This window comes from Platalea leucorodia, assembly GCF_965183815.1.
Source record: "Platalea leucorodia genome assembly, chromosome: 1".
NCBI lineage: Eukaryota > Metazoa > Chordata > Aves > Pelecaniformes > Threskiornithidae > Platalea > Platalea leucorodia.
This window is the reverse complement of record NC_138823.1, coordinates 150,618,161-150,634,334: the sequence shown is the minus strand read 5'-3', so window position 1 is coordinate 150,634,334 and position 16,174 is coordinate 150,618,161. Positions and strand designations below refer to the sequence as shown.

The following is a 16,174-nucleotide window of genomic DNA, read 5'->3' as shown; positions in this document are numbered from 1 at the left end:
CCCCATCCCTGGAAGTGTTCAAGGCCAGCTTGGATGGGGCTTTGAGCAACCTGGTCTAGTGGAAGGTGTCCCTGCCCATGGCAGGAGGGTTGGAACCAGATGATCTTTAAGGTCCCTTCCAACCCAAACCATTCTACGATTCTATGAAACGCCTCTGTGGATCTGCCCCAGCTCCAGGGTCATTTTACAAAGAAAACCTAGCCTAGCAGGTTTTTCTCAAATGCCTTATATTTTTGGTTTTCTGAACAGGCACATAATTCTTACATAAAATTAACACGTACTGCTGGAGCTGTCCTGATGCTTAGCTCCACAACAACACAGTATCCTCACACAAGTCCCACAGCCTCTTTCATTCTTTGCAAATACCAGTGATCAGGAAACAGTCTACAAGAGCAGGTGAAACACATCATAAAACATTTAACTAGCTGTGTATGCCCTCACCATTGAATAGAAGTTATACACTTTTGTAAAATACCATAACTTTACTATCTGCTTAATAGCAGCAAAACCTTAGCCACTAAAGGATTATTTCCATGACCTACACTTCTATCACCTTATATAGGGATCTCTTTGCACTCCTACATTTTAGACTGAAGCTCTGTCAAAATTTTTAAGTCTCAGAGAGACCTATATGCTGTACAAAATTGTTTTGATAATCAGGTAACTAGAATTCTTTTCTTGCCATCACAACCTGATGTTTCATGCTTGTTCCTGATCCAAGTAGGCTCCCTGCTTCAATTCAAAGTCTATGTAACCACATTCTGCCATTTCCAATGCACTTATTTACACAAATGTCCACCTCCTTTTGGAAACTGATGTATCCCTATACTGCAAGGAGTCCACTAGGAGGAGTGACTGCAGTGAGAAAGGAGGGGTACATGCAAGCATCTGGGAGCAATAAGTTCTTCAACTAGAAGAACAAGAGTTTCTATACCCTCATTTCCTTTCATTCTTTTTAATATAGCACACTACAAAGAAAATTTCCAGGGGCCCAGCCTGCTCTGTAACATCTGTTCTACAATACTCAAATGAGCTGCCATCACAAATAAAAAGAGATATTAGAAAGGTCTGTCAGAAATAGAGACAGAAAAATATAAAATTCCTTACTTTAACTACCACTGTTTTATCACTTTTAAGTGCATTAAGTGTAAGCTCTCTGAAAAATGTATTCCCTAAGCACACAGATCGTAGCAGCCAGATCTTCCTCTATAGAGTTTTCCTTTTTTGTTGTTTAGTCTTCCTGAACTTTACTATAACAGAGAAAAAGCAGCTTCTCCTCCTTTTTATTTTTCTTTTAATACACTCCAAAAGACTACAGCCTTGTTTTGTCAGCATTCCTCTCTCTGCTCTTGTGCTTTTCAAGCTGTTACACTCAAGGAGATGCCACTGTATTTCAAAAAACAATTTAATCAACAATATCCATGTCTGTCTTTACCATTTATAAGCATCAAAACAATAGTTTGTGGATAAGAACAAACACAGACAATAGCAGCTTCTTAGACATTTATATTAACTTGTAAGTATGGTATTTAGGATTACTGACCAGCCATCCTGGACCTTTACACTTTCCAGTATCTACAGAGTTTCTCATCTCCATCCATATCACCAGTACCTGTTCCCTTGATTTGTCAGGATACTTTCCATATAAATAAGGTTACGAAGCTTTTGCACTGACTTAGATACATACTACTCCCTGCCACCCCTGGGCCTTCTGCCAGTAGAGACAACCTGCCTGGGATTTCCTGACAGGGAGCAGCCCAGACAGCAGCTTCACCACAGGCATTCCCAGCACTGGCACCAAGTTCCACGAAGGCCACTGGACATCCAGAGTACAGGGCCACCAAGCACGGGCAGCTCAGTTACATGGTGCATGTGCAGAGAGACCAATGGATCCAGGCTTTGCCAACTTACTGTCAACATCTTAGCCAATGATCATGTGTGAGAATGAACACAAAGAATAGCTGCTGTTAGATATTTACAGTAACTTGCAAGAATAGTAAGATCATTCCAGGATCCAGGATGTCCCCATGTCTGGTCCTACTTCCCTCTGGGAGAATGAGCAGGACTTGCTAAGCGCTCTTGTGTGTGGAAGAGATAGAGTCAACATTTGGAACTTTTATTTTGCATAGCAAGTAGAGAGGAGCATTACACTCTTGAGTTTTGTCCCAGAAAATACAGTACATGAACACAGTGAACTCAGAACCCCATAAAGAAAACTGAATTACGCTTGAAAGCAATAGAAAACCATATTGCTGAGTCACCTATAGTCCAGAAATTCTGGTCTATAACAACATAGCCTGATTCAAAAATTGTTTTGCCCTGTACAAGAAAAAAAATAAACAGGAAATAACATTAAGATTATATTCTCCTGCCACCTATTACAAGCCTACCAGCTGAACAGCCTTTTACAATGCCCATATTAAACACAGCCTCACAGATGGCTTTTCCACACATCTTAGAGGCTACGATTAAAGTAATTATTTTTGCTGTAACAAAGTCATGCATGACACACCTGCCCATGCTCACTGGGCACTTTTCTGAGAGCAATCAAGATACAACTACCTACATCTGTTCTTCCTCAGCCTCCCATACACCTCTGTCTACTACTTCTTCTTTGTAGAGCAGAGCTGCAAGAAATCCATATTTCAGTTTTCTCATCACAAGATCTTAACTACAAGTGACACTTCTAAAATGTAAGATATTGTGCTGGTTGCGGCTGGGATAGAGTTAATTTTCTTCATAGTAGCCAGTATGGGGCTCTGTTTTAGATTTGTGCTGGAAACAGTGTTGATAACAGAGGGATGTTTTAGTTACTGCTGAGCAGTGCTTACACAGAGACAAGGCCTTTTCTGCTTCTCACACCACCCCACCAGCGAGTAGGCCGGGGGTGCACAAGAAGTTGGGAGGGGACATGGCTGGGACAGCTGACTCCAACTGACCAAAGGGATATTCCATACTGTATGACGCCATGCTCGGCATATAAAGCTGGGGGAAGAAGGGGAAGGGGAGACATTCAGAGCAATGGCGTTTGTCTTCCCAAGGATTCCCAACAATTTATCGCAAGTGGGTACATCCGCTAGATTCTCAAAACCTAAAGAGCTTTTGACAACTTATTTTCCCTTTTGCAGGGAACTGTTGCCTGGCTGGAGGAAAAAAAAATACAGGTCCGATGACCAATTACGCACAAAAACTGTTACTGTTGATTCAATCCAGCATGAAACCGAATACAGACAGGCTTTTCTTTTCATGGAAGAAAGCTTCTCTTAGCTCCCTCCACTTTGAAAGAAACAATTTTTATTCTTACATTTTCACATTTGGATACTCTGCTGCTCACCCTGTGGTGGTATTTTCTCTATTACTCTGTATGAGTGAGGAGCTGTTGATACCCTCAGGCTTGAGCTACACTGATGCTCTGCCCTAATTTCCAACATCATTAGGCAGCACTGGCATAAAACCATCAGTTTGAAGTAGAATCAAAGTAGGCTCAGATTTGAACTGGAAAGCCTGAAGCAGGTATATATTGCAACAGGACAAGCCACAGCTTGTTGAGACACTGATCCACATCTCATTGAGACTCTCCACTGACTTCTGCACTTGCTGGCCCAGCCCTTAATCCTATAATAATCCCATTCTACAGCAAATAATGTTCTAGATGCTTCTGAAGGTCAACTATTAAACTACTGAGATATTAACAAAAATATTTGTACAGTAAGTTTCACACTAGCTTCCCTGAATATAATCAGTAACCTTGATCATAGCTGTTAACCTACCATCGGAAATTAGAAGAAGAGAAAAAGTTTAAAGGACAGAATTTTAATAACCTCTCTCACCCACCCACCAGCTCCTCCTGCCCCATGCTTGCCCTGCCTTAATGCACCTCAGCTGTGGTGCTGCCACCCATTCAACATATCCTACTAAAGCACAGCAATTTCAGGGTAGCAAGGATTTTAGCTCTTTTTCCCCTTATTACAAAGCATTAAGAAGATTCACAGCCATTGAGTTCCTTAAAACTCGTAGTGAGGAAGAGAGGAAGGAGAAGGAAGGAAATCAGTTTAGCAAGTATATCTGAAGTCAAACATAAACAAAAAAGTGAGCTTATGAAGCAAACTGAGGGTGTTTCACAGAAGAGGCCCACACACAAGCAGGAAGAGCATGCCACCAAATGCTCCATTACAAAGCAAAGATGTTGAAAATAACACGAGAAGCTCTTTGAGAAAATAAAAATATTTGAAAAGACAAACTAATCATATGCAATCTACAGAAGCACAGTTGGAAAATATATTGCATTTTAAGAATTAGAATAAGTGTTTCTACCTGGAAAGTAATAACTAAGAACAGACTCACTTTTTTCAAGTACAATCCTCTCCTCCAAGCTTACTTATGTCCTGTACTAACTACTGCCTTTGAAATAGAAGTGGTTACATGTATTTGCTTGTTCTAAAAGCACACAGACCTGTGAGTATCATCTTTTAAACTTAGTTCCCATACTCAGTGCAGGAAGACACTGAGCAAATTGTTAAATAGCTGTGTCTGCCTGTGAGCCAGGCCAACTTGTCCCATTCACACAAGCTGCTACTGAAGCAGTGCCCTGTATGGGCTCCTAGTGTAAACATGCCATGCTGCCATCAGCACCGCCCAAAGCCAGCATGTGCAGCAGCACAAGACACCTTGCTTCAACAGGGCTTCATCTGGTGCAACTGCAATACAGCTGGCAGCAAAGTTTTCAGGAGAGAAACGCTCATTAGGATGACTAAGTTTAGGAGTATTATAATGCTGAAACTTTCCACAGCCTCTGCAGTGCATAACTTGTCATTACTGGAGGCAACATTTAGTCTTCACAAAGGCTTACAAAGACTACTACCATTCGGCATAAAGGTGAAGGGTCATCTTTATTTAGTAGGATTTTAAAACAGATCAAATGCTTTGTCACAAAGCAGAAAGAGTACACAGGAAAATTCTACTGAAGAACTTGCAAACAATTTCCAGGTATTTTGCTTAGTTGTCGAGATAACTTAGTGCAGGCCTGTCAGGTAAGGATTTTCTTGCCCCTCTTTGGATTTACTCACATTCAGAAAAAAGAAAACATCCACAAACATTCTCAAGGAAACATTCAGAAGGATGAGTTGGCTCCAAAACTCTTGGTATTTTTCACCCAGTGTCAGATCAGTAGGGTGCCAATTCTAGCCCACCTTCGGCTTCTTCAGGTATAAGAACAAGAAAGCTGGAAAGCCCATTCTGAAAATTTCAAACTCACTGAGCAATAGTATTTTGAAGCTTCTTTGTCTTTTTAGCATTGACTTGGACATCAGATTTCTTATGCATTTATTAGCAAGTGCAATAAGTTAAAAGGTTGCTCTTCTAAAGCAGGCCCCCCCTTACCTGACAGTCTTCCCCTACCCTTCCAGCAGCTGCAAACAAAATGGTCCTTCTGTAATACTGCAAGTTACCTATTCTCTTCTGCAGCGCTACGATGACTAAGAGCCCACTTTCTTCTTTGATGTCTAGTATTTTAAGTACCTGACAATAATTTGTCAATAATTTTCTCTGTAAAGAACTACTCCATACCTGTCAGAAAGAGACTGCTCACTGAACTTGCCAGAGAACCTAAGCTTGTCACACAGCTGCAGGATGAGCTTTCAAAACACTCCCAGGTTACATGCTTTTGAAATACCCCTCAGATTTGCTCAGCCTATTGGAGGGAATTCTCTATTTTCCTTTCTTTACCAATGCATCCAAGTCTGGATATTTGTAACCCATGGATCCAGCAAGTTTGTCCTAGTTGTCTAGTAGATGTTAAAAGCCATTTTAATGCTGGCATGTCAGCCTTCAGTGTTCTTCATTAAGGAGAGCCACAAGCTCTATTGATTCAGGAAGACAGTATTTCAATGGTTTGTATTTAACATTTTCAATGAAACCACAAGGAGTAGAAATTCAATTTTAAAAGGCTACACTTTTCTGTTGAGGCCAATCTGCTAGAGATGATACACCAGCCATAGCTGATGCACGCTGAACTCCCAGACAGTCTCTTCAACTAATTCAAGAACACTGTTGATTTTGAGGAAGCAGCATGCAATTCTTAAACAATTAGATAATTATCTTCATACAGATTAAAATCTGATGGAAGAAGAATGGAAGGCAAACTCAAAACAGAATGGGCCAGAAGATGGGGGGAGTACAGTGTGAAGTAAGAGCCTCAAGAGAAGGGCCCCAGTTTCTGGAACACACCAATTGCCTGCCTATGAAAAAACACCTTCCACGCCAGAAACTACAGAGAGCAGGGGCTTGGGGGCAGGCGAAGAAAAAGGACTGGAGGAACTAACACAATCAAAACATAACCAGCTATCAATTTTTAACAGTACTGTCACCAGTGTCTACACTATCTCAAACACAGACTTGGGCAGATTGGTTCTATTCTTTAGCATGTATCTGGAAGATTGAAGGTACTAGGCCTCCATAGTTCTGTGAAATATTTTGAGACCTGTACTGTAAACAATAACAATCATTTTCAGCTTCACTTTTAATCAGGCAAGTAGTAAGAGTGCTGAAGAAAGGGTTTCAAAGTCTTAAATGCAATTGTAAAGTTATAACATACAACTGACTTTGTTGAAATTCTGTCTTAATTCATTGTGGCATAATTAGATGTTGGAGCTTTAAACCGTAGGAATGATGACATATCACCAGATTTATTGCAACACTGACACAACAAGATAAAGCTGAAATTTGCTATTGTGTTTTACTTACACTGCCTTATGTTTAAGCTGCCTCTTTAAAAAACAAGTATGCTAGATTTGTTATTGAAACAGGTATGGTTTAACTTCCATGATTCTCTGTTTGCCTAGATAAGTCACTTTTTTAAGAAGTGCCTTTTGGCACTGTGCCAATAGACACCGAGTCCCAGTAAATCCTTATTACACAGATCACTGACTTGAATCTACTGATACTCTAACAATCTTGCTTGTCAATCCAGCTGTCAGACAAGCTCATTAAATCCCAGACATGAAGCATACAGAATTTTAGTTGAGAAAAAGTCACACAGCTTTCAAAATGGCCATTTAAAAACTTCTTCCATTACCCTTCCTCAAAAAAAAACAAAACAAAACAACAAAAACAAACAAACAAACAAAAAAACCCACTTTGTTTCTCTGAGACTTGATACCAAAACGAAAATCAAAACTATGTTCCTTTAAGGTAGGGGAAAAAAAGCCACACAAAAAAGGCAACTTAACCAGCTGATTCCTACTTCTTAAACACATTAAACCAATTAATTTGTGCAATGGTTTGTTTTTTAAAAACTATTTCAAGTTTTGCCCTGTCACATTTCAATTTTTAACTGTAACCTTAAGCCAGATTTAAACAACTGTAAGCCTTTATTACAACCTAATAAACACATTACCTGTAACATAACTGTTATTATCAAAACATTCTCACAATAGTATTGCTAAACAAAAATCACCACATGGATTTTTATGCAGCTATGACACCACTAGGTTTGCCACTTGTCAGAGACTTAAAATGTTTAAATAGATATTCCCTTCATGAACTTGAGCCTCAGAAAACTTAACTTGAAAGATTCACAAACCCATCTTATATTCTGTATGTATTAGAGAAACCATGATTAAAAAAGCATGGGTTTTAATTGTGGATTTTTTTTTTTAATTGTAGATCAGATGACAGAGCTGGATTACCAACTCTGCATGCAGTGCAATAGTCCACAGCTACATTAGGATCTATCAGTACACATTAGCTGTTCCCTTTATTAATGGAAAGGCAGAAAGTAGATTTGGTTGGGAAGGTTGTTTGTTTCTTTTAAATACTCTCCTTTTTTCACGAAGAGGGTTCCTTCAGCAGCTCAAAAAGCCTGTAGACAAGTACTAAACATGCAGCTTCCTGGGTTTAACTTTGTTTTGTACCTCAAAAGCACAATAAAACAAAACCCAGCCTAATGAGGTGGCAAGCCCAGAAGTCACAAGTGTTAGCAGGAAGTTACTACAGCACCAAAACAATGGAAAAGATGGACTTATACATAATTTATTATTCCTACCTTCCAAGTACTTAGAGACTTTCTCCATTCGAACTGCCATAGCGTAAAGAGAATGAACAGAAAGATGCAATGTTTAGCTTTAAAATCATTTACAGAAAACAAGGCCAAAAGAATCTGGAGTTGTGATTATTAGTAGTATAAAGGAAGTTATTTGTCCGAACCTGAGGTTAGGTCAGATCCTCTGTTCTTTTTATCTTCTACTATTTCATAGAACGGGCCTATTACTTGTAGTAACTCTTCAACTTTGTCCGTCATTGGCATACTCTCAAGAATCTGCACAAGTCCAAAATACGAAGCATCTTATGAAACAGCATTTCAATGACTCATTCATTTCAACTGATTTTAGAAACTGCTGGTCATTGTAAAACTCAGCAACATTTCACTAAGTCACTTAACACGTTATTCTGATTTTTTTTTTTTACTTTTTTTAAATTAAAGGAAAACAACATAAAACTAATTTACCAAACAAGAATCTTAACTAGTTGTATTAACTTTTTTTAGGTGAAGATGGGAGAGCTAATGCATTTGCCAACACTAAAGGACAGCCCCAGCATGTTATTAGACGACCTTGGTATCCATTATTTCAGCAATTTCAAACTCAACCAACTCAAAGTTTAACAGGCTGCTGCTATCTAGTGCAATTTATTTTATAGACAAGTCTTCCCACAGAGAAGATGAAACTGAAAGACTTTTTTCTTAGAGCATTCTTCGTATTTGTCAAACCCTTCCATCTTCAACGGAATGTAAGGAACAGATCAAAAGTGCCCTACCGGGTCCATCTAAACTCAAACAACAAAATGGACAGAATACAGCAAAACTGGGAAAGTACAAAGACATACTTAAAAGAAAAGCAAACTAGAATGAAGTTCTGCTCTTGAAGTCATTTGGAGCTCTTTCTTTGACAAACATTTCTTCATTTTAAGTTACAAAACCAATACCTTTGATCATCTGATAGGAATGTAAAATCTTAAATCTAAAATAGATTAAACAGAAGAAATTCAATAATTGATTATTATTTTAAAAGCATATGATATTATTGTCCCATTCTAGTTTAAGTCCTTTCAACTAAGCTTTTTGCCAATAGCTTTGTTCTTCTTTCATCCTCTACTTTTTAAATTATTTTTTGAAACAGTCAATAGCTATAGGAAAAGACTCTGGTAGAAGCTAACTAACAGCTACAGTACACCTCCTCCTCCAGAAGAGCACCAAGAAAGCAACAGATGAAGGTACAAGTTGCCACAGAACATGCTGCACAAAAGCACCAAGCACATCACTAAGCAGTACAAGCAAAAGCTACAGCATTACTTCACAAAGCAGGAGCTCCAGGCAGGCTAGGGGGTAATAAGTCAACACTTGCAAGCCAATCAAGGATACCAAGGGACAATGATCCTATCAAACTGCAGTTTCATTGCCACTTCTCTGATCTATTCAGTGTATATAATTCATTCCATGTCTGTTAAGAGAGGAATGCTCAGTGCTCAGATACGGAGCTGGATATGAACCAGTGACAGGAAAGTTTTGTGATTTTTTTTTTTTTTTATTTTTAACTCCAGTAGCATTGATAGAAACAAGAAACCTATTCTAGAATAACACTTGTATTTGCTATGTATTTACTTCTATAGGCTGCACTGTAAATTGTTTCATACATTCATTTCTATGATGTCTACACATAACTGCTCTTCATCTATTCTAAACAGACCGCAAAATACTCTCTGCAACTTGGAGCAATTCTTAGAATTTTACTGCACAGTTTCTGTTAAAGTAAGAGGTTTGTAACTGCTAGCTTTTACGTGAGAAAGAAGAGAGCAAATACTTCCACAAACAAAATCAATTACTTACTTATATAGCCACTAGGCAGAATATGCAATCTTAAAATTTGAAAGTGCAAAATAAGTTATTATGTATCCTGAATTACCGTTTTCTTTGGATGTCAGACAATTCATATATTAAGACTCTTGTTTTAAATTACAACAGCATACAGTGTCAACACTTCTTTATGCTAAGATATCACTCATTTCTAATATATAACAAAACAATATATCTGAAGTATAAATAAATTAGCTTAAACAGTATTGCAATGTAAAATTTCAGAAATGCTACTTGGAAGATAAATTAACCTTAAACAAAATGCACCCGAGCTCAGTTCAGATTCATCTTAGCTAAGACCAAGACATGTTTTGTCATCTCCCACCAGCACCTCAAAACCTCACCCAGACACATTCCTCAACAGCTGCAATTTTCAAGGCTACCACATGAAGCAAAAAAGCACACCAAACAAGTTTACAATAAAAGTCTTTTTTGACAGGGTTATCTGTTGCATGTATACACAATGTATCCCTAGCACAAATGCTAGGGACACGCCCCAGGGGCAGGAGGGGAATATGGCAATCTTAGACATCCTTAAACACAGTTCTGTTACCAGTATACAAGTGTTTTTACCCCCTTAGACAGGGATACCTATGCAGCAACAGCAGAATGCCCACAATAACACCACAAGGATTAGTGCAGTATGTGCTGATAGAACAACCCAGTGGATCCATTTGAAATGCACTTCCATTGACATTTCAAGTAGAACCAATCGGGTTGGAAAAGCTGAAGCTAGTATTTCAAATGTGAGAGCTGAAACAGCACCAAAGCAAGGTAAACAGATTCCCCGGTTTTAAAGCAAGGCAAGAAGTCATTTGCTCTCCAATCCCTACATATAATCTGTACAGAGGCGGAATATTTGTGCTTCATTAGGGTCAAGTAAATAGACTTCCTCGCAGGAAGCTTACTTGGGTTTTTTTTTTTAGAACAAACATTGCAGTTTCACTTAGTTTTACTGTCCTGACCAAACCAATAACTGCATTAAAAAAACTAGGTTCTCTACTGAAGTATTAACACATTTTTGAATCCAGGATTTGAAATGAAGCACTAAACCTTGCTGCATGCATTCAAAAGGAATTATTAAAATTTAGTGGGATTTTTGACCAAATGAATAATATTTGGCCTTCTGCATTTTCTGGAGTTGTTTATTTTTCATTTTAAAGCAGCTACAGTAATACCAGCAGGAACTAAATTACCAAAATTACAGGTAGGAAAAAGAACAGTAGTCAGAATCCAGCTCCTTGCCTAGTAAGTTTTTGTTGTATCAATCATTAAACATGTTAAGAGTTCAATGTCAAGGTAGTGGCCTAGGAAAAAAAGCAGGTATATTCAGAGTAGAATTTCTCTCCTTGATGCTAATCTCATTATAATAATAGATTACAGTTATACTTTTATCCAGATTGACAATAAATAATCTTTAAACTGGAAAGGCCACCTAGAAGACCTTCAGTGAAAAGACTGCAGTGAAAAGGGTTTGTTAATAAAAAGACAAGAAACTTTAATTCTGAATGTTTACTTTAGTTAATGCTGCAATTCCTGCTTAATATAGTAACTATGACTGTCTACAAGTTACACATCTATTCCAAAAAAGACAGACCAAATTACTCACTTCTAACTGTTTGACTGCAACTATAATATACAAGGAATATTTTCATGACAAGTACAGAAAATTCAGGTTGCTGAGTTCTTCTTGAAAAATCAAAGACAATTAAGTTTACATATTTGATTATATTCATGTCTCCAGTCATGAGAGTGAGACTTGCTCCTGAAGTCCCTCTGGAGGGTTCTTTTTTTCCTTTCCAAGATAAGGATCACCTCCCTCTCTCAACTCTGAGAACTGAGGCAGTTTGCAGTAAATCAGCTTTTCTTTTGTTGTACTTTAAGTTCCACTGTTTTTCCCACTGCTCCCTTTACCATGATTTCAATACTTCAGGTTTTTTAGCTCTGTCATTTAAGCTTCATAGCAGCTAGAGCTCTCATATTTCTCTGAGAACAATCCAAATTCTATAGCTTTGGAAGGAACTACATAATTTTCTTCTCCCCACAGTATCGTACTGAAATATAACAGTTCACATAGGGAATACCTCATTTGGAGCTTTGGCCGTAGTAGTCAACAAGAATCTCCTCATGTTCCCTAATTTATTTCTGGAACGTTTGTTCTAGAAGATCCCTTCCACTCATTAGTAAACTTACCTTTTTCATTTCTTCAACATAGGCTATCATGGCTTCTTCTTTGGACATGTCTCCCAAGGCACTCCAGGCATCCCTAGGAAAGAAAGCCGCACACATCTTCAGTCTCTTCAGGGCCTACTGGATTTTTTCAGCCTGGCCTTAAGTAGGTCAGTTATGTAATGCCCACAGTTTCTCTGATGCAAATAAAACGCAACAACACTTCACAATTTTTTTTTTTTTTAAATCCAAATATATAATTTGCTAGGATAACAACATAGTGGTACATCAACAAAGAAGCAACAAACTGAACAGCCTGGGGACTGAAGAGTTCCCCACTGACCAGCTATGATCTTGTACCTGGTAAGTTGTTAACAAGACCAGATATAAGACACACTCATTTCACTTTTGATTAGGCTGATTTTTTTTTTTTTTTTAAGACCCTCTGCTGCAGAAAAAGAACAGGCACAGACACTTCAGCCAGCACTTACAAACAGTCGCCAGCAAGTTAGAACAGGCTACAAGAAAAATCTGTCCTTTTTGAGTTCAGCAACTGGGGAAAGACACATCAGTCTAGTAAGCAAATAGTTTAATCATTGCCCTCAGTTACCACAGCAGCTAAAAAAAAAAAAACACCTAAAAAAAAAGAAAAATCTCACCCTCTCCAACTCTGCAAGACAAAACTCAATCAAATTTATTAGTATTGCACAAGGAATCTGTCAGAACACAGACTGGAGTAAGACATTTCCTTACTCAGTTTTGCACTTGATTTGACACTGTCCCTTCCCCTTGCCAGAGTGTTTGTCCTACTTACAGCAAAACCCCAAGGCTGGTGGGAGCTACAACCAACCAGGTGGGTAAAAGCTTACTGCCCTAGTCCTCTGCAAAGACACCCCCTTCACCCTGACTTGGGGAGACTGGGGAGGGGGGAAGTTAAAGGAATCATTTCACAGATCCCAAGACAACCATGACCATAAAGACACCAATAATACTTGTTCTTCAGGACAAATCATTATTAAAATATAATAAACAAAGCATTCACATGGCTTTTCAGACAGATCTTGGCAATTTGGTGAATCAGAAGTCTTCCCAGCACAATGAAAATACAGACAGTGGGAAGTCCTGCCACTGAGCAGACAAACCAGAAAGATACATAAACCAGACCTCCCCCCAAAAGCTTGAAGCTGTATCAACGGCTGTCAATGAGCACTTGTTTACTTCAGGCTCACATCATACATAAAAACTTGAGAAGGAAGAGTTCCAGACACTCATTCACATCACTCATTCTGCAGAGCACCTACAATTTCATTCTACAACATGGGATAAACACTGCAGAGGTACCACGGTGGTGCTTGCCCAAGAAAAACCTGCCCACCTGCAGAACCTGAGGGAATGTTTTCACCTGCAACTCTGAGAAGTTATAAATTATCTGAGCTAGAAAGCTGGAACACAAGACAGAAAATAAATTCAAACATCAAAGGTTGTGAATGTTCTTTTTTTAAGAGAGAAATAAACTCACTAAACTCTTTCTCCAAGAGCCACTCTTCTAAACATCTCCACTCCAAGCATTAAAAAAAAAAAAAACCAAAACAAAACAAAAAAACCAAAACCCCACAACAACAGATCATGCAAAGGTACCATTTATATCTACCAATCGGATCCCAAAATCCAGGTCGTGGAATGTTACAGGGTCCTTGGGTTGCTTGCTTATAAAAGCTATAGAACTTGAGCATCATTTCATTCGTTGGCTGGAATGAACCTAGTGAAAGCATTTTAGAATACAATTAAATTGTAATCAAGAATATTAACATAAGCTTAGTATTTCTGTGAGAAAATAGCCTCCATTTTGTTACAGCCTGATTGACAGCAGTACAATTTAAGTCAACAGAGAACATCTTTACTTCATCTACCATGAACCAGCACCACTGACAATATTTACTTTACAAACAGCAAGTTTCAGATTGAGTTTAAGGGACTATAACCTTTACTACTCCTAAGGTCAGATTCCACAATTAGAATTAAAAAAGAAAAGAATAATAAGTAACATAAACCAAGTGTCCTTTCACTCAGTTTAAAGGGACAGGTTTAGCTCCCAGTAAACAACATATCTTGCAAGTCACTTTACTGTTACAAACAGTAATTTACTGAAAGACCCCAAAACTAAAAAAAAAAACCAAAAAACAAAAAAACAACACATAACAAACCCAGTGTTTTTGTTTACTTTGGATATTTGACAGCACTTTCAATAAGTTTCACTGTTTCTCCTGTTTTTGTTTTCTCTTCTTCCTTTGTGGAACACACTTTTGTAGGGGTAGGAAATGTGAATACAAAACTGTAACAGCTAGCAGGGAAGATTCATAACCAATCCATTAAATCAAATACTTTGAGGTTCAATTCTCATCATTAGGAAAAGTTTATAGTGACCTTTATCTTAGTACCTCAACAAACCCAGTTTTACTTACACCAGAATTAACGATGTATGTAATAACCAACTTTTTTTTTTTCCCCTGTTACTCTTATTGAAAAAATGCATTCTGATTTTTTTGCTTTTCCGTTCTGTTAACTTTTTCAGCACAGGGAACTCATGGCAACAGCTCCGAAGCCGTCAAACCAACCTCAGGGTTCCGGGGAGGCAGAGGCCCTTCCCGCGCCGCGGGCGGCGGACCGGCCTCCCCTCCCGGCGCCTGCCCGAGGAAGCCCCCGAGCCGGCGCCTCTCAGGCGAGGCGGACGGCAGCACCAAGACCGAGGTTTCCAAGCGGTTCTCCAGCCGTCGCGGGCTGAGGGAGGGCGGCCCCACTGCCCTGCCCCGAGCCACCCGGCGGGCCGCGCCGCCGCCCCTGCCCCGGCACCGCTTGCTCCGGAGGAAGCGGCCGCCGGCAGGAGCGGGGCCTCGCCTCCCCCGGGGCCCTGCCCGCCTCGCAGGTGCCAGGCGGGCGGCCAGGCCCCGCACCGATGCCCCCGGCCATCCCCCGGCCGACGCCTCCGGCCGCACTTACCGTTTTTGGGCAGGCTCTGGATCACCTTCACGGCCGCCTCGAACCTGGTGGCGTGCACGGAGCCGGTCTCCGCCATGTCCCCGTCCCGTCCCCTCACCGCCCGCCGCCTGCTGCTCGGCCGCCGGGCCGCGTCCGGCGGGGCGGGCTCAGCTCAGCCTCCCTCCTCGCAGCGCCTGCAGCCGACTGCACGGGAGAGGGGCTCAGAGGCGCCGGGCCATACGAACCCAGCCCCCGGCGGCAGCGGGGCGGGGTGCCCGGCCCCTGCCGCGCCCGGCCCGGCCCCCGCCCCGATCCCCCGGCCCTCCCCCTCCGGCAGGGCCGGGCCGGGCCCAGCCCGCCCAGCACCTCGGACCAGCCAGGCCCCGCAGGCCGAGCGCGGCCCACGACGCCCCCAGCCCGGCCAACACCCACCCCTACCTTCGCCCCGGCTTCAGGCGCCCATGTTGTGCCTCCGCAGCGGCGCCCGTCCCCTGCCCTCGCACCGCCCCGAGGCCGCCAGGGGCACGCCGGGAAATGTAGTTCGGCCGCCCCGCGGCACGGCCGGGCCCCACACGGGTGTCCCCGCCGCCCGTCCCCCCTCCGCGCCTTCTCTTCCTCCCGCCGCCACCGCAGGCCCCTGGCAGCGAAGGGCGAGGCTGCGCGGAGGCGGCCGGCTGCCCCGGCGGCCAGGCTGAGGCCGAGGGGGAGCCCCTGGGCCCGCCTGTCCGCGGGGCCTCCCAGAGCTGCTCCGGGTGATGGCGGGTCCAACCCTGCGGCCCGTTGAACTGCTGATCCCGGGGCGTGTCTCCCGTGTGGACTGAGGAAACAGTTCTTTTTTTTTTCTTTTTTCTCCATTTTTTTCCTTGTTTCTTTTTCTCTGCTTCCTTCCTCTTCCTACCCTTTCTCTTCCCTGCCTGTGCAGCTACAATTACATGATAATGAACATTTCAAAACATGCCATGTCCCACCCATTTTATGGACCTTGGTTATCCTCAGGAGATCCCCCACCACCCTGGCAGTCTGCTTTGCCGCTTCCTTCCCTCCTCACAGCCACCCTCCTACCCACACCTAGTTCCACACACTTCACCTCAATTACCACTGTAGCCACATATTTTTGTAATA

At 41.3% G+C, this 16,174-nt stretch overlaps 1 protein-coding gene across 8 annotated transcripts in view; it reads right to left on the bottom strand.

Annotated features, from left to right (window-relative positions):
- The window catches only part of ACBD5 (acyl-CoA binding domain containing 5), a 34,685-nt gene extending 19,115 nt beyond the window's left edge, over positions 1 to 15,570 (bottom strand). For 4 of the 8 annotated variants that reach the window (XM_082322920.1, XM_082322916.1, XM_082322919.1 and 1 more), the window contains exons 1-6: positions 15,491 to 15,570; positions 15,074 to 15,256; positions 13,715 to 13,835; positions 12,101 to 12,173; positions 8,203 to 8,314; positions 8,042 to 8,074 (exon numbers count right to left, since the gene is read on the bottom strand). In XM_082322920.1, the coding sequence (XP_082179046.1) occupies positions 8,042 to 8,074; positions 8,203 to 8,314; positions 12,101 to 12,173; positions 13,715 to 13,835; positions 15,074 to 15,149 (415 nt within the window). In that variant the 5' untranslated portion in view covers positions 15,150 to 15,256; positions 15,491 to 15,570. Of the gene's footprint in view, positions 1 to 8,041; positions 8,075 to 8,202; positions 8,315 to 12,100; positions 12,174 to 13,714; positions 13,836 to 15,073; positions 15,273 to 15,490 lie in introns of those variants that run through there. The other 4 variants (XM_082322922.1, XM_082322918.1, XM_082322917.1 and 1 more) reach the window with 3 other exon arrangements.
- Between the last annotated feature and the right edge of the window lie 604 nt (positions 15,571 to 16,174).